This window comes from Ostrinia furnacalis, unplaced genomic scaffold, assembly GCF_004193835.3.
Source record: "Ostrinia furnacalis isolate ACB-3 unplaced genomic scaffold, ASM419383v2 OfSCF6942, whole genome shotgun sequence".
NCBI classification, from domain to species: Eukaryota; Metazoa; Arthropoda; class Insecta; order Lepidoptera; family Crambidae; genus Ostrinia; species Ostrinia furnacalis.
The window spans coordinates 218,055-237,108 of NW_021137181.1; the positions used below are offsets into that span (position 1 = coordinate 218,055).

General features: G+C 36.7%; 1 protein-coding gene across 5 annotated transcripts; it reads left to right on the plus strand.

Annotated features, from left to right (window-relative positions):
- The first annotated feature begins 9,771 nt into the window (after nt 1-9,771).
- Nucleotides 9,772-18,758, plus strand: LOC114363032 (E3 ubiquitin-protein ligase RNF8). 5 transcript variants are annotated; one of them, XM_028318623.1, is made up of 12 exons: nt 9,772-9,999; nt 10,078-10,671; nt 10,739-10,990; nt 11,238-11,435; nt 11,567-11,644; nt 11,734-11,847; nt 12,069-12,325; nt 12,703-12,821; nt 13,114-13,159; nt 15,521-15,604; nt 16,240-16,463; nt 17,656-18,758. In XM_028318623.1, exons 1-12 carry the CDS (start codon nt 9,910-9,912, stop codon nt 17,772-17,774), a joined length of 2,175 nt encoding a protein of 724 aa, XP_028174424.1. In that variant the 5' UTR covers nt 9,772-9,909; the 3' UTR covers nt 17,775-18,758. The 5 variants fall into 5 exon arrangements, with proteins under 5 accessions (XP_028174424.1, XP_028174425.1, XP_028174427.1 ...); XM_028318624.1 differs by having other exon boundaries at nt 16,243-16,463; XM_028318626.1 differs by lacking the exon at nt 13,114-13,159 and having other exon boundaries at nt 16,243-16,463.
- Nucleotides 18,759-19,054: the final 296 nt, after the last annotated feature.

Consider the following 19,054-nt stretch of genomic DNA (forward strand, 5'->3'; position numbering starts at 1 on the left):
AGTTACAAAATTAGACGATATTTCCATTTTTCACCGCTTCATACAAACTGTTAGGTACCTAGTTGACAACGGTGAAAACGTAATTTCATAGCAGTAACCTAAAATGTAATCCCTTCTTCTGCTATTATTAATCTTAAGCTCGCTGGTCTGGTTAATTATTTCATTTATCATAATATCTGCGAAGTGCTTTCATCAATTTCAAGGAAGCTGATGATTGATTATCAAGCTGAGCTCAGTGGCATCTTATAATATGGAGTAGGTGGTTTTATGGCTATTGTTTTGCATCAGTCTTGATATTTAAAATAAATAAACAACGGGTCTCAAAGTGATATATTTATGAGTTACGAGTAGGTACATTAGTACTCACAGCTTTACGTTTCGGCTGTGTTACTACAGCTGAACCTCCAGCTAGTTTAGTTTGCTTGTGACCACGGCTGTAGCAAGTAGCAACACAGCCGAAACGTCACGCTGTGAGTACTAATTTCTGGGTTTTAATTGAAATGGAACGAAGGTTTAGTCTTGATATGCTGTCGACTGTGAGGATTACCTAGCTTAAAACCAGCTCCATGTAAACCCTGCGCGAAGTCTAGGCGCTAATGAACCGCGCGATGAACATCGTACTAAAGACTTTGGAGTGATCTTGGGGTGGATTTTTTGAGCGCACCTTCTTCCCTTGTTCATTAGTGTAATTAACTTATGCTTTAGGTATCCGCTGCGACAATTCGTTCCGCACCCACGACCGTTATTGAATTGATAATACTGCCTTGCACGACGATTTTATTCATTTTATACGGGATGCCTATCACCATAAGTCATCGTAATTCGGATCAATTTGAGACTTTGTCGTAACAGCTTTGTGAAGACTGATGTAGGTAATCTATTATGGACACTTTAATTGCTTACAGGTATTGTCCTTAAATCAGCTCAAGTAATCAATAAATCAGCGCTCGTTGACGGATTACATTGTCTTGCTTTTGTAGGTTTAGAATAGGTAATTATGTATTATACCTATAGGGAATCCGTTAATATTATGTGAATACATATTAACACAAAGTACCTGTAAAGGATTTTTTATTATTTTGACGAAATTTTTGATTATTTATCATACAAAAATGGCCTCTTTGCTATAAGGAAATAAGGATATCCAATGTGTGTGTAATTAATATATGTAGAATGTATTAAGTCGTCAACTTCAAAATTCATAATATCATCGTTAATTAAAAGCCGCAGCATCTGCTGTTTATAGAATTAATTATAACGGGATCTATAGAATGTACCTGCTGTTGTTGTTGCTGTTTACTTTCACAAATTTCATAATTGCTTCATTCTCACATACTTACTGACTTTATTCGGAATATATGTATTATGCGACGACACCGCAAAGGTCGTAACTTCGTCTAACTACTGGGTCCGCTTCTGTGGAACTCTTAATAAACATTATTTCATCCGAATTTTCCTCTGAAACAGAAATTAGGCACCGTAATTTATGAAACTCGCATATTGATATGTCCCTACATAAGAACTTTGCTAAAAATACATTGAATTTACCTACCTATACTAAAACAAAAACATTTATCAATCGTCTGACTCCAAAAAGTTCTTGGTAAATAAAAGTAAGGTTTCTTCATTACAAATAGATGAGTAATTCTAAACGGTGATTTATTTCAGGACTATCTATAATAATAGCTTTATTATAATATTAAAGCTAATATAATTACATAATATTATTTTAACGATAAACGATAACAATATACCTACAATGTAATAAGCAGTTTAGTATTGTACTAAAAAATAGGTCCTCAGAAGTGGTTCATCGCAGCCATATGCTATTTGTCCCGGCAAAAGGACGGGAGTGCTCACGCGAGTAATCCGTCCATCATACCATGCAAATTGAATCACGTCTCTCATCTGCTCACATGAAAGTGTCTTTCTCTCAGGAAAACAAATACGGAACTTTCCATAAAAGCTTTGTTAGTACCTATCGAGCTCTTCTTCATTGTTTGAAATTATGATAAAAGATGATTTGTGTCCCCATATCAAGGGCCAGTGCAGTGATGGTTCCTGAAAGTTTCTGGTTTTAGATTCAGTTGTCTGACGCACCTCACGACATCTAACAAGTTTACTAGTAGCAATCTGCCAGATTTTTAGGTAGGTATTTGCACGGTAANAGACCAATGAAATCTAAATATTACAATTTATCTGACAGATAAATTCCTAATTGGCTGTCAAATACTCATCATCAAATGAAGTGCCCCAAGGGATCAAAGCAAACATGCTCTACATAAAACATGACATTTGCGTTCCTCAACAAGTCCATTATTTTTTCAGAAATCTATTTTATTTGTGTAGTTTTAAATATTAGTGCTTACCTATTATGTGTCGTACATTATGAGATAACCCAATTTCTGTTTATACTTTATACTCGTATCAAGGTATACATAGCATACGAGTAGATATTCCAACCACTTCGAGCCTGATGACATAATGATTAAGCGTGTAAACTTTAGACTAAACAGTTTACTAAACGTGCTACGCATGTAATGACCTTAATAGGCTTCCTGATCTTTGAAATTAGTCGAAGTGAGAAATTATATTCAGTTGTGTTAATTAATTAGCTATATCATTAATGTTTGCGCCTGGAGAAAACAAGTAGATAGGTGTCTACTTACCAGAGTTAAAATGAAAATTTGGGGATAATATAGTTAAAAATGAAGCACAAATTAAGTTACGTATGAGGGATGATATGACTGGATAAAGAAATCGAAATTCTATTTAGTCTGTCAGACAGATAATAAAAAAAATTCGGACACCATATTTTTTATTTTTTTCATAATCGAATAGTTACAGTATTATATTGAGTTGAAATGTCGCGTGACGTCACTTTTGAGTAAAAAATCTACTCAAGCATGACGTAACGCACCATTTCAACTCGATGTAGGACTGTTATTATTTGATTATGAAAGAAAATAAAAAATGTTAGTCTAATATTTTCTAATTATCTGTCTGACGGACAATTAATTGAAATTTTGTCATCTAACCTATTGAACTATTAAGTTTCATATACCTAAATTATTACATAATATTAATAATATACTGTAATATTAAATTAGCATGATTGGCAATAATTTCCAAGAAAGTGACTTCGATGTTTTAGTATCTAGCTATAACATACGCTTTTACTTTCAGAAAATAGTTTCAGGTTTACTTTTACGGCTTTTTCTTTGCAAACAATTTTACATGTTTATGTCTCGAACAAAAATAGATTCTAATTTATTTCTTACACCGGTCTTCCCTACTTTTCAGAGGTAATATCATCACAATAATATAAAGCCCGTGCTATTCGTAACAAATTCGAGGACAACTTAAGCCTCTCACAGCACTGTGTCTGTACCTGCAGTGCGAGACGGACGCGGAAAGTTTCATTATGCCATGGACGTATAAAGACAGACTTAGCGGTTTATAGTGTAACATTTACCCAAAGGATTAGTCTCGTCATTGTATAACCTAAATATGATGTTATGCTTCTTTTCAGCACTACCTATTTATTAGTGTCTCGAAGCAGTGGTAGAGCTGGGATGTGTAAAGTATCAACTCTTTGAGAGCCTACTTACAGAAAATAAATGAATTATTTTTTTGTAAGAAATTGGTAGATAGAAGACAGTTTATTTATATCGCGTAAAAGCATAATATGCTATAACTATAACAAATAGATTATTATTAACACTGTCCTACAAACCTCTCACACGAATCAACGAATACGTAATTCGATCAGCTTTGGTTCGCTTGTAGGCAGCAGGGAGTCCTTCTTTTTGTGCTTTCATGCACCAAGCACCAATAGTTGGCGGAACAAAGACGGATAAGTTGGAGGCGGACGACGGACTCGATTCGAGCTCTGATCGAGAACTGAACGAGATCTCGCTTTGTTCGTAAACAATGTGCAACGGACAAGGTTCCCCATAAAACTTCCCAACTCAAAAATAGACTGCGATAGTGAAACTTGCGGAATCCCAAACTTGTTCCAGTTGCAAATTATTTGTTTTACTTTAAATACAGTGTGAGTCACATTAAAGTGTACATATGAAAATAGGTGAAACTAGACCTATTTTTATCGACAAAAAAGATGTCAAAAATTTTTTGAGATTTTTTTAAAAAAAATTATATAATTTTTTTTCTTCCAATTACTTATTGTAAAGAAAACGTAATAACTTTTAAACTAAGCGGTATATTCTGATAAAATAAAAACAGTAATAATGCTAAATAACAGGCGATACTAAAAAAATTACATAAAATACACAAAAAATGCCAACAAATAATAAAAAATGATACTTTTTGAAAAAAATCTGCTTTTAAATTCGTGTTTTTTTGGTTATTTGATAAATTTCTCCAAAAATTGTCCCTATAACAGGTGGTTTTTATTACTTTGTATTATTCTCTATCGTATTATCTTTGTAAAACCAAAAATCGCATGTCTCTATCCCTATCACAACATTTGCTATGATACAATAAGTAATTGGAAGAAAAAAGTTCTATAAAAAATAAAATAAAAATCCCAAAAAATTTTTGACCTCTTTTTTGTCGATAAAAATAGGTCTAGTTTCATCTATTTTCATATGTACACTTTAACGTGACTCACACTGTATATAGCTTCCATTTATCTGATTTATCTATGGTTAATACCTAGTAAAACATTTTTGTTTTTAATCCTACTTATTTTGTATCAATTAGGTAGGAAATATACTTATTTTGTATTAATTAGCTTGCTTTTCTCTTCGATAAAAACATTACCGTATTAAGCAAACCTTATTGCTTTGAACTATCGTAAATTCTCCTAGCTAAGCTCATGGGATAAATAAAATCTAGGGAAGAGAACAAATGATCTTAGCTAAGTGAAATTAACTGCGGTAGAATTGGCTTGAGCAACGGATGTGCCGCTGTGAGCCCATCAATATCCTATTCTCTGATATTTGGCCTCTCAATGAATCCCCAGATCTACCTGTCTAATAAAGATCAACGTAAGTGAAAACGCAGAAAAGCAAATATATTAGCAGTTAAGCCAAAAGTCTGATTAGAACAACATACAACTCCTTCTTTTAGACCTACCTGATTCTGAGAAACATATTATAGATAAGCCTCGACATTGAACCTAGAGATTTAAAATATGTTTGATTTAAATACATATATCCCTATTTTAGTTTAAAAAAGTACGACAAAGTTCGGGTACTTTCAGGAGTAGAACATATATGTACGTTACTTTTCGTTATTCTATTTTCAGCTCTCTTAATTTTCCGTTAACAGAACAAGGGGCATAATAATACCAATATATTGAGCACTGCACAAATAAGGTCTGATTGAAAGCAGAATTCCACAAAAGTTTGTAGAGGCCGCGGGGGGTTTAATTTAATTTAGTTCAGCAACGCGGCGTAACATCAGCGCCGCAAGTAGATGCTCTAACTCCCGATTAAAGCTTTTATCGAAGGACTGATTAAGTGTCGAGGCCGCGATGGATTTATTGTAAAAGTTGGCCGTTCGCTGAGGTTAGTGATTCAAGCCCGCACACTTTAGGCGAATAATTGTCTACGTGCTCGGAATAGAGGCTTCCTGCCCGCTTTAATAAGATCAGATAAAGAGCTCACGGACAGGTGTGTGCGCAGATCTATTCACTGAGCTCCCTCCCTAGCGAAGGCTGGCCTGGGCGGGCATTGATCTACCAGCTTTCGGAGTTACCAGAAAAGTACGTCGAGGATACGCGTAAAGGAAACGCGCAAGAAAACGCCTAGCTTTTCGTCAACTATATTTTTAAATGATCATTAGGTACAAATTCGTATGCCAAATTCTCTTGTTAGTAACAAACAACTATAAATGTCTTATAATTTTGTATTCGGCTGTTTGAAATGTCCTTTTTCCGAGAAGACCCATTTTTGTGAAATAGGGGATAAAATTCGATTGAATATAAAGGCATTTCAGAAGGCATCGTGGAATAAAAGATATAGGTACCTATTTCAACATTTTTTTATCCTTTTTTTTCCGTACCCCTTATGTAATGTGAAAAAAACAGATAAGCCAACTTAATTTGATAAATAAATGATTAATAATTCAATCAGAGAATCAGAGACATATCAGGTGAGCGTGAATTTGGTGATGCTTATTTTCTTTTTATTTAGTGGGAAAAAACTTGTGTATGTAAATGGAATTAAACAAATATTATTTTGCATTATTATAGTGTCACTAATATGCGTTGGGTTACCACCAAAATTGTGTATTGTTGCTTGTTTTGTATCCTACGGAACGACGCGGTCGTGTGACCTTTACCACGGACCCTCGCTGTATTAGCTCGGACTTATTATTACGAGTAGATTATTGTTATAATAAGTACTTAATGTACTATGGACTAATCGCGGCCGTCGTTACGTAGGGTGTCCTATTGTGGGTGGGCGTCATAGAATGGTCTCTATGAGTAGGTATAGGTAGTCGCTACCTTACTAATATAAGGTAGGTAATAAGAATAGCCAGTAAGAACTATTTGTGAATCATAAAGTACGGGTCGAATCTGATATGAAAATAGTAAAAATATATTACATATTAAATCATTCTAAACCTTTTTTGAAATTGTTATTTCGTTTCAGTCAAATGACGTCAATGCGAAATTGTTATTACTTACGAAAAATGTTTCCTTGTTATGGTTTTGTAAATTACCTACATTACATAGCGCCTAAACAGTGTGGCTCTATTTGAAAATGCAATTAAACCTAGGACAAGTTTGAAACTCTTCTCTCTCAATTATACCGGGAAGCATATTTGCTGGGTTGCCCAAAATTAAAGTTACAAGAGTCAAAATCACAACAAACAAAATGTTTATTTATTAGTGAGTAATCCCAAACTACAAATTAAATTAACCTTTCCATTAAACACTTGTCAGCATAGTTTCAACATACGTTAGCAACCGATGGTATTGGTACTTGGTAGGTACTATCACCTCGTTACTTATGCCCGGGTGAGAATAGGTATCAATAGGTCTTAAATAAATAATCAGAAGCGGGCGGGGATGGGCCTAAGTGCGGGACATTAACAAGGGTCCAGTCCAATTTTCGTGCTGTCCACGTTGATATATTGAGGGCCCAAGCGCGCTGCTGAGGCTGATGACACAACTCATTTGCTTTTTTGACCAGATATGGAACCTCAACCCGGTAATTGCTTTAGATAGAGTCACCGTCGATAATTTACATTCTTTTTAAATACTACGATATTTTTTGCACGTTGTTTTTGTAGTTACAAACATTTTCCATTGTTCACCGATGTGATTTTATTTTAGTATTCCTTGTGCTCCCTTCTCCCGCTTTGCGAGAGTTATTACAGCTTAAAATCTCTCGCGCTTTTATTATGTTGATCGTCCATTTTATACGTTTTGTAATAACTCTGTGATAGGCGCTATACTTATTTCCAAAAAAAACTCACTCCCATCGCCCACGATTGCAAATTTTAATCTAGAGGGACTGAATCTGTAATCATTCCAGTATTTTATTCTTTTTAAAAGTTTAAAAGAATAATGTAGGTAGGTATAAGCAAGCATACAGCAAAAATACTATAAAATTGAAAACGTTCTCCTTTTTTAAAGTCGGTATAATATAAAGTTAAAATAAACAATGCAGCCTACACCTTTAATGTTAAAATGTAAGTAGATAAGTAGGCGTTCATGCGCCGCGTAGGAGGGGCGCTACGAACTTGCTCGTAGCACTCGTAGTTCCATGTGTTAATCTACGAGCACTACAAATCTACGATTCAGCATATTTTATAATAATTTTTCGTTGTTTTAAAATTTCTCTCGGCTAGACCTTTAAAAACCATTCACCATTTATTAAACCATAATTTGTTTGTTTACTTACCATTAAAAGAACGGAACCCCAAAAGACAAAACTTTCAGAAAATGCTGTGGAATCTCGCTCAACAATTTCAATGAAAGTAATTCCGATAATTTCGACGGAATTAGAACGAGGGTCGAAATAATAAAAAACGCCATAAAAGTAAGGAGCAAAGTAGCGGAAAGTTTTAAGGCGTAGAGCCGCGGCAACCGAAAAGCTCGAACACCACGCTTTAAAAATTCAGTGTGTACCCGCCCGCTACGCTTGCATTTTTCGAGAGTACTAAAGTCTGCTTCGTTTATATTAAAGACCTCTATCTATTCGTTTTATCCGCCACGAAATATGCTTTCACTCTCGTTGCCTCTTCATTCCGTCGCAGCCTCCGTCTTCTGCTTTATTCTGCGGAAAGTGCCCTGCGAAATTGAAAGGTTTTTGCTGCAGGAAGGAAATCTACGCTCGCTATCTGCACGCTCGAATAAAGTAAGTAGGTATGACTAACGAATTTCATTTCGTACTAATGAATTGTCTTTTTTAACCGACTTCAAAAAAGGAGGAGGTTCTATGTTCGGCTGTGGGTATGTTTTGATACTTCGACTTTATGATTTCAAGAAAATATGCTTACTCCAAAGTTAATACCTCCATAGCTACGAGTATACAGTGTGTTTGGGATAGGGCTAGCGATAATTTAAGGCGATGTTGTGATGTCAATTTTACCGACAAAATAACTGTGTAAAAAATAAATTTAAAAAATTATACGTACCTAATTTGTGTTATTTTATATTTCTGCCCGCGGCTTCGCCCGCGTGGAATTTTGTCTGTCACAGAAAAACTTTATCGCGCGCGTCCCTGTTTCAAAAACCGGGATAAAAACTATCCTATGTCCTTTCCCGGGACTCAAACTATTTCTATGCCAAATTTCATCAAAATCGGTTCTGTGGTTTTGGCGTGAAAGAGAGACAGACAGACAGAAAGAGTTACTTTCGCATTTATAATATTAAGTATAGATTTATTTTAAAGTTGTTTTAAGCATTATCCATAACGGTCCTTAGCAGCCTGTAGCTGTGCAAAGTTTTAAAACTAAAGCCTCATGCACACTGGATGGAGGCGCGGATGGAATCAAAATGGTTTAGAATCACACTCGCAGTCACCGTGTGATTAGAAACGGCGCCGCGCCATACCAAAGAAGCGCTATACCCACTCGCGCGCGCCTAACCCGCGTCCGCGCCCGCGCCGCGCCCGCTTGCACCGCAGAACAAATATACCCTACGGGCCTCCTCCACTCTGAAAATGAGACAGATAGCTGACTCCGTCTATCTACCAATAGAAATCGTCGAAGTGTCCATGTTGACAAAATAAATACAAATCACCATCCGTGTCAGCGACATTGGGGATGTTTGACGGAAAAAAGTGCTTTTGGAAGCGCTCAAACTGGCGATCGCTAAGCGAAAAGCGCCAAAGGAAAGCGCCATCACTACGCTGTCACTGGCTAACTAAAAATGAATGACATTGGGGGCGTTTGGCCGAAAATAGCGCTAGCTAGCGCTAGTAAAAATAGACCCTATTTTACCCGACTGCACGGTAATACTATNGCCAGAAGGAGGCTTCCGGCTAAAAGTGACGCAATGCGCTCTAAGCATTAAAGTTATACGATGAGGAAGGAAATAGTCTATGACATATCTGTGTCTATGACACAGGTCTATGATTTAAATCATAGAGAAAAGTATAGTTCCAAAATACTGAACTGTCCTATCGATGACATTGACAGCGGGGCGCCACCGTCAATACCAAATGGCTGGTTCCGATTTTTGCCATGTTGGAAACCATAAAGTTGAACGATGGTAGCGCCCCCCTGTCATTGAGTTTGGCGGGACAGTTCAGCGTGGGTCATCTATAATACATATTTAAATGTCAATTGTCAACCGATTCGAATTTTTGTCAGTGATTTTTGTTGATTGATTGAATGTTTGCTCTGTATTGTGATGTGTTTAGCACAGTTTAGCATCGCAAAAGACGACTTTTTGAATAAGTTAATAATAATTGTGGATTCGCGACAATGGATGATAACAAACCTGTATTAATTACTAAAAAACCTTTGAAACCGGAATTTGAAAAACTCAAAGAAATTGTACTAACCTGTAACAACGTGAGTATTAAAATACTTTCTTTTAGAATTTAGACAAATTCCCTTGGATAAACTTTAATTACTAAGAGTTACTTTCAGTTTACACTAGGCCGTGGATTGAATAACTCAGCTGTCGTGCCCTTTATATCAATATCTCGAAATCACTGCATTTTTAAAAAAGAAGATACAGACTGGTTAATTGAAGATAATAGTTCATTCGGCATCACAATAAATGGAAACAAGTTGGGCAAAGGCAAGCAATCAAAACTTAACCATGAAGATATTATTGTTTTGGAGCCTTCTGAGGAATTTGTGTACCAGTTTGTTAATCAATCAGATATATTTGAAATACCGAGAAAACGGATAAAATTAGAAAAGCCTGATGGTGAAGACATAATAAATGATGTGAAATTTACATTTGAACAATCTCAAAGTTATGAAATTAAACATATCGAAAACAAAATTCAAAATGCAAAAAGTATGCAAGAAACATCCAGAATATTGAAGGAACAGCTGGAATTGGTTATGGAGAGGAGAATTAAACAGCTGGACGATAACTATGCTGGTCAAATTGAAAACTTAATAGGTGAAAAAACTGATGTAGAAAATCAGAAGAAAATATTAATAGCGGAAAAAAATGTCCAAATTGCGTCTATAAAAGAAGAAATGGAAGGAAAGATTGCAGAATTACAGGTAAATAATTTAACTTGTTGCACTAACAAGCTTAACAATGAAGTGCCTATAATAACTTTTCTTTCAGGATCAAATTCAAAAGCATAATGAAACAGAATCTGAGCTACTTCAAGAGAATAACAACCTTAAAGAAAAGCTTCTAAAGGAACGAGAGGAGTTCCTATCGGAACTCAACAGAGAGAGTTCATCGAAGCAAGAAATGTTGGACAAACTGAAAGCCAAGATGAAAGAACAGGAAGAGATCAGGCTAAAGGAAAAGGATGAATTGGAACTAATGCTCAAAAATGAAGTAGAACAAATAAAATTAGCCAAAGAGAAGGTATTGAGTTTTTTTTTTTTTTTTTGAGATAAGCTTATAATATTATTTAGACGATGAAATTTTTTATTTTTTAATAAAATAAAGAAAATTTCGCTTTTAATAAACTTCTGACACCATCTGTCCAGTAAAATTAGAAAACTACATTAATGTCAGCTTTAATTTAACACTGGATCTGACTATTGTTTCGAAATTATTTATTTTTCAACAATATGCGTTATTTTTGTGTTTATCAAAATGATGTGTTCAGGAATTAAAAGAACTTGAAGAGTTGAAACAAAAAAGAGAGAAAGAATTAGAACAAGAGCTAGCAGACATCCGGAAAAACTTGGAACTGAAAGTGCAGCAAGCTGAGGAGAATAGACAGAAGGCTGAACAAATGCTCAGCGAGCAAGTGGAACAGAGGAAGAAACTCACAGATGAAGAGAAAGTCAAGAGAGAACAACTGGTGAGTTCTGCCTCTTTTTTTACTATATTCACACTGTAAACCTCCCAATCAGAGCACAAAGATTTTGTGCTCAGATCCTTTGAACTGTCAAGCAAGGGCTTAAAGTAATTTTTATTTGCTATTTATTGCAGATGCAAGAGAGGGAAGAAATCCAAAAAAAATTAACAGAAGCAGAATGTAGTGCTGAAAAATCAATTGAGGAACTGAAGGTAAATATTATGTAATAATGGTTAATAGAAAAACTGCTAAAATATTACATGTTTTGAATAATTTCTCATGAAAATAAAATTTCTTATAGGCTCGCGTTCAAGAAAGGGAGACAGAATTAGCAGCATTGGCTGCTGATAGAATTCAGAAACAAGCAGACCAGTCCAGCGAAGTGATCAGTTCATTACAAGAACAACTAGAAAAAGTAAGTGAATTTTATTTTTATGCTGGCATCTCTTGGACCATCTTGTTTGTTTTTCATAACCCTGTCATCATGAACATCAACTCTATAGCCTCCACTCTCAACTATTTAACCAAAAAAATTCGGAATCATTTTACTTTAAAGATATCCATCACAACAGGGGTTAAACTGAACTTGCAAACCTGATGTTAAAAAGTTGGTAGCTAAATTATGCTTCCTCATAGGTGAAAAGCCAGTTGGAATCAGTAGAAAGCGAAAAGAAGAATCTGCTAGAGAGTCTGGGGACGTCAGAGTCAGCAGGGGCTAGTTCCACGAAGCACAGCACATTGGCAGAGGTGGGGGAGCTGATGGAAAGCGAATTACAGTGCAGCATCTGCGCAGAACTGTTCGTGGCAGCCACCACACTCAGCTGCTCACACACCTTCTGCAAATACTGCATCACCATGTGGAAGAAGAAAAAGAAAGACTGCCCTATCTGCAGGTTCGTTTCAGCATAATGTCGTCCACTGCCGCACTGTCCCACGCGGATTTCCACAACGATTGGTCCTCGGTGCTTCCCGCGACCTTCAGCAAATTGACGGTCCTATTTGCAGGTACAGTGGGCAAAAGGCAAAAGTGGCATTTTTCTTCATAATAATAATACCTATTCTTAAACAACAGTATTCTAGCATTTACATGTTTGATCTCTTTCATTGTACCTATTTGATGTTGTGTTGTTAATTTACAAAATAAATGAAATCCTAGACCACTTATTACATACTTTTCTATATTTTTGGACTTATAAAATAATTCTTCCCAGTATGTAAAATAATTGCGCCATAACAGCACCATAAGAGATATTAATTTTTTTTGTTCCAGGACAAATATAACTTCTGAATGCAAAAGCTTAGTTTTAGATTCGTTTATTGAAAAAATGGTACAAAATTTAACAGAAGAAATGAAAACAAAAAGACAGGAAATGCTTAAATCAAGAGAAGGTAAGATCTTTAAATATTACAAATTTTTCATCATTAAAATAAGTTTCATTGTATCAAGTTTCATATTTTTTGTGAACAAGGCAGCTTCATAAAAAATCTGCATATTTTTAGGCTATTGACAAAGAAATGTTAGGTATTTGAAAATAATTGAAATGAAGAATAAGAAAAAACATACAATGAAGTAACTGAGTTAATGGGATTAGAATATGTTTCATATTTTATACTTTTCAGATTTAAGTATGCCAAATAAATGAATGTATAGAGTAGCTTTATGAAGCTGTATTGTTCACAGAACTCGAGTCCGCACTAGCACGACAGCAGAGCGTGAGGACCAGTCGGTATGCTTTCTTGTTTTGTCATCTTAAGCCTAGGCGCAGACCACCGACTTTTTGTCGGCCGATAGTTGGTAGAAAGTGCGCCAATCGGCCAATTCCTCATACAAATTAAAATCCGGCCTAACTATCGGCCGACTAAAAGTCTGCAGTCTGCGGGGAGTCGGGAGTCTTATGCCCGTTTTCACCATCAATCCCTAATTTTTAAGTGACCCCTATGTTAACAATATTCCTGTTATTTGTTACCATAGGGGTCACTTAAAAATTAGGGATTGATGGTGAAAACGGGCATTAGTCGCGATGCGAGGAGGCGGGCCTGGACATATCGTCTGAAATCAATCTGAACGAATACTAAAGCTTCAGCCAAACATGTGCAGCTTCCGTCGGCGATAGCGATGGCGATCACTGGTGCATAGATCGCCGCAAACAATGACACATTGACGTGAACTCATCGATACAAATTGTACACATCAGAGCCCCGATTACGGTAATTTTTAACGTCAACAATCCAGACACGCTTCTCGATTCTGCGATACGATTGGTCGTTCAACAGCGTACGTCAGCTGTTTTGACCAATCGTATCGCAGAATCAGAAACGCGTCTGGATTGTAGACGTTATAAAAGTTACCGTAATCGGGGCTCTAGTCGCCATCGAGCACGCAGACTGCACGCGTTTGTATGGCCTAACCTTAACAAGTGACGCAACATAGCATAGCAATCATTTCAAAAATGCAAATCATGTCTCAATATTTATGTTGAAATTGAATATGTAATCAAATTAATATAGCTCCTCAAGTTCATTAACATCGCATTCGAATTATTTCCCTGTAACTGCTACTAGAATAGTTAGTTTATGTAAACTGTTTTTTACATAGACAGCTAAATAAGCAACTCTTTCGTACCGACAATAACCTTGAATATTATTATAACTTTAAATTAATTGTAACTTTGTTTCGTTATTCCAACATAAATAAATTGTATAGCCTGACCAGGAACATAAAAACCCTGGCATAGAGGCGCGTCAATTGCATTTGATAGTGCAACACTGAGTACAGTCGTACCTGTGTTAAATTAATAGGCTAACTTTATGTATCAGGATTTAGGATTACGGGCTAATTTGATATTTTCATGAATTAACGAAAAAACATTATTATAGGTAACCTGGTTTAAATAAATTAAATGAAAACATCAATCGAGCTAGTAGGATTTATTTTATTATTCATCAATAATCAAATTCAGAACTTGAATATTTAACTGCAATGTCTGCTCATGAGCGCTTCAAACTCGGTACTTCTTTCCCAATTCCATAAAATTCAACACTTAGAAAGTGACAAAAAACTTTAAAATAGGTAGTTGAAACAAACCACATCTAATTTTCATAGTGGACTGTATTATACGATAAACATGTCAGTCAATTTGACACCCTTGTCGGAAAAATTATTCAATGAAAATATTGTCCGAACCCTTAGTATTTTTCTTCGACAAACACTTTAACACATTGTGAACCACTTTTCTTTCACGACTATAAAAAGATTTTAGCAATGTTATTCACAAAATCAATTGCGCACATTTAAAATAAAGTTTGTTTACACTTTGACAGCAATAGACTGACATGCAAGGTGACATGTCAATGAAGTTTTCAGTTACTGTTGCCATTAAAAGAAATTAGTACCATTAGTTTTCCGCAACATGGCGAGGGTTTTTATGTTCCTGATCAGGCTATAATTATGTCACTTGTGAAGCAAACGGCAGCATGCTAGTCTAGTCGCTATATCATTATAATAATTATCGTATAATTCGCAATGAGGATGCTCCGAATCTTAATTGACCCGGCCCGGGCTCTCGCAACGGCAGGATATTTAGATTGTGTATTTCTCAGGGTGGTCAATTTAAAATTGTATTTTTAATCATTAACACTTACTACAAAAATATTTTACTGACAAGACTATTAATTACACTTGACTGTGTATTGTGTGTGTGTTCTAATGTGTATTGACATAGGTATTGATTAACTTTACGAAAACCACTTATCCATACTAACTTTGAGGTACTAAGGCTGGGTTGCACCATCTTCCTTTAACTTTGACAATCGTCAAAAATCTATCAAATTCCATAAAAAAAACACCAGTTATCATTATAGGTACGGTCAGTCAGGTGGTGCAACTCGGCCTTTAGGTTATTTGCGCGCGATATCAGGTATCAGCCAACCTCGACTCGATAAATCATAATTCAAAAAACCTTTAAAATATTCATGCATGCACGAATGTCTGGTCTTCATAAACGCTTATTGATCATTTTCATAGTGTTAGAAAATTCAACCTTCGAGCTAGTGTTTTAATGTCCACAATTGATGTTTTTCGCTTGCAGCGGAAGTTTTGGCTTTGACGAATCCGACTACGACAGCGCCTCCGAGTACGAGGAGGGGGAGGAGGAGGAATACTACGAGGACTAGTTAGTATTTCACATAATTACAATTAGCTCTTAAAGGCTATGTAAGAGAGATCACAATCTGATTACGTAAGTTTAACTTTATTAATGTGGGTACTGCGTTTGTGACTAACCCTGTATGTTTATTGTTTATTTGATACTCAAGTATAATCTCCTCATTTAAAATTAAGTTGGTAATCTTGCGCTTAATAGTTTCCCTTTGACATGAATTGTGACAAATTAGCATACTGTGAATCTTTTGCTCAAGTAGAATAGAAATTATGCTCGAGAATCAGGAGTAAATAATATGTTTTGTGCATGTGTTCTCTATTTATTCAGCAAGAATAAATGTAAAACTGATGATGATTTCAGTAAGTTTTATCAATATCTTTTTCTTCTAAGGCGGTTATCACACTGCGCTGCGCTCCGTGATTTTCATATAAAAAATCACGTGCGCGGACGCGTTGTCAGTGTGAAGTGCCGCGCGTGTTTTCTATACAAACTGAGGTACTTGCATACAATGATTAAATCTGTCGCCCCGCGCTCCGCGGCGGAGCGCGGCGCAGTGTGATAACCGCCTAAGTCAATGTATCCTGTGAAGACAGATCTTCACTTCAAATTCTTTTAAACCATACCTAACATAATTATTTTTTCATCAGCAGTGACACGTATCACGCCATCTGGTCCGATACAGACAGTGGATCTGACGGCGATGGCGATGGCGATGATTCCGATGAACGCGCCGGAGAGGCCGCCGGTGGTGCGCCTGGCGCCGAGCGCGCTGGCGCCGGTGCCGGGGGCCACCGTGCGCCTGCCGCCGAGCTCGCTCACGCCGCTGCCGGGGGCCACGCGCGGCCCGGCGCGCCTCTACCAGATAGTGCAGGTACGACACCGGGGGGCATGACGCGCCGCAGCGGACGCCGGTGCCGGGGGCCACCGTGCGCCTGCCGCCGAGCTCGCTCACGCCGCTGCCGGGGGCCACGCGCGGCCCGGCGCGCCTCTACCAGATAGTGCAGGTACGACACCGGGGGGCATGACGCGCCGCAGCGGACGCCGGTGCCGGGGGCCACCGTGCGCCTGCCGCCGAGCTCGCTCACGCCGCTGCCGGGGGCCACGCGCAGCCCGTCGCGCCTTTACCAGATAGTGCAGGTACGACGATGGGGGGCCATAACGCGCCTCAGTTATTATCAAATCTCATCTAAAACGATTCAGTGGTTTCGCATCTTTCGAGCATCGTGGTCTTTCCAGTGCCCGCGCAGCGTCAACACGGCCCTAGCTCAGCTCCCGCGCGGTGTAAGGGGACCGAACAATCATCAATTCATACTCACATACTTTCACATTTATAATTATGTATTAGTAATACAGGGTGGAAACGATAAGTGATCTCACTCGATTATTTCTAAACTATACCAAATATCAATAAACTAGTTACTGATCCTGAAAGTGCTTCATGAGCTCTATTAAACGGTATTAATAATAGGTTACAGAATAAACTGGATCTATCCGAAAAATCAATGTTTTCAGCTTCCATACATTTGGTAAAGTCACATTATTTTAAAAACAACACATGATATCGTAAAACTGATTACTGATTCTAAAAGTGCTTCACAAGCTCTATCCAATGGTATTAATAATATAGGTTACAGAATAAACTGGATCTATCCAAAAATTCAATGTTTCCTTCTTCCATACATTTTGTACTACCACATTCATGACACTCATCTCTTGACAATATTATAGCAAGTAAAGCCTAAAACTAATGTTTTCCATGAATAATTTAAAATAAGAATACAATTTACGAGTTTATTTTAAGAGTTTTTTTTATTAAATAAAAAAAATTGCACTTCTAATATTGTGTGTCTGGCATACATTTAGTAAGGAAGCTCGAAACATTGAATTTTTAGATAGATACAGTTTATTCTGTAACCTATTATTGGTACCGTTTGAAAGAGCTCTTGAAGCACTTTCAGGATCAGTAACCAGTTTTTAAATATCTTGTATAGTTTAGAAATAATCGAGTGAGATCACTTAACGTTTCCACCCTGTATACACACACACGTTCTTTTGTTCCGCAGAGCGGAGGGCGGGCCGTAATGGTGGTGGTGGGGGAATCCCCGGGGCCTACTACGGCGGCTACGGACGCTGCTACCGCTGCGGCGCGCGCGGCCACTGGGCGCCCGGCTGCCCTTACTGATAATCCGCCTCTGTAGTCAGAGCCACGTGACCGACTAATATTGCGTGAATTTTTTTGGCAGTTCTGAGCAGTTTTTGGTAAAAAGTAAGGCCTACTGTCCACAAAGCTTTTATTATAAAACTCTCCTCTGCTCTGTTAAAAATACTTCTTAATTAATTTTAGATTTTAACAAAAGCGAAATACCTGAGCCTCAAGGTATCCAGTTGTTGGTTCACGTCCACAGATTTGTCTACACGCGGGTCGTGTTAAATTTGGAAATATAAGTTTTAAAAAAAGTATAGAAATGTGTTTCTTTACTTAGCATAAAAAATACTCACTTTTTCCAGTTTTACTTGACGGTATGCCAAATGTTTTATATAAAAATCAAATTTTATCAAATTTATAAATTAGTTTGCTAGCTAAAACATAATACATACATCTATTCCATTAAACAGAGAATCTGTGATAGTGTGTAATTATTTTATTAATTTAGATTCGCTTGTTTTTGTTCAGTGTACACAATTTAAAATGTACTATTGTCTGTTTGCAGAAGAAATATGCTGATAACTCTGATAAGAACATGAGTCGATCTAGTGTTGTGTAAATTGTATGTATGTCAAAGTAACCCTGTACGAATGAAGTAGTAATAAGTCGTATGAATTTCCCAGCCAACAGTATTTATTAGGTGTTCGTGCCTTATTAAAAATTTGTAAAAAAAAATCAACATAAACTTTATAGTCCTCTCGAAGTGAGGAGGCCCCTTAATAGACCTACATCAATTTGAACCTCATGCTGTGAATAACTAGGCCTGGTTAAGTATTTTAAACTGATTAGTACAACTGCAGCTCTGGGGCCAACTTATAGATATTGTTGTTTTAATTTGACTCATGAGAATCGGCCATTATAACGACTATTTCAACAAAGCTGGATCTTCATACTGTGTCTCAAAATTCTTGTAATTAGGATTTAAGTTGATTTCAAATATATTATATCGATTAAATTTAATATTGTTTTATAATTTGCACCCAGATTGACCCAGATTAGTTTTGACATCATTTGTGTAGAAAATAAAAATATAAGACATGGAAACAACAAATTTATTACACATTTATATATTACGGAACTAAGTTAATCATTGTGCTTCATACATTAATATGTCGCGGGCTGTAATCAGAGATCTCTCAACCGGTGTAGCATACATACATAGGTACAGATTGTCACAACCGAAATAATTACTAATTGAACAAAATCCCGAGTCTGGTGACAATATAGCATATAGCTATAAAAATGTTAATAAATAT

Excerpts from the sequence above, each read along its gene's own strand:
- LOC114363032 (XM_028318623.1), top strand. The coding sequence starts at position 9,910 with ATGGATGATAACAAACCTGTATTAATTACTAAAAAACCTTTGAAACCG. Across the intron at positions 11,436-11,566 it reads AAGTCAAGAGAGAACAACTG|ATGCAAGAGAGGGAAGAAAT; the intron begins GTGAGTTCTGCC and ends TATTTATTGCAG. Across the intron at positions 13,160-15,520 it reads CAGAGCGTGAGGACCAGTCG|CGGAAGTTTTGGCTTTGACG; the intron begins GTATGCTTTCTT and ends TTTCGCTTGCAG.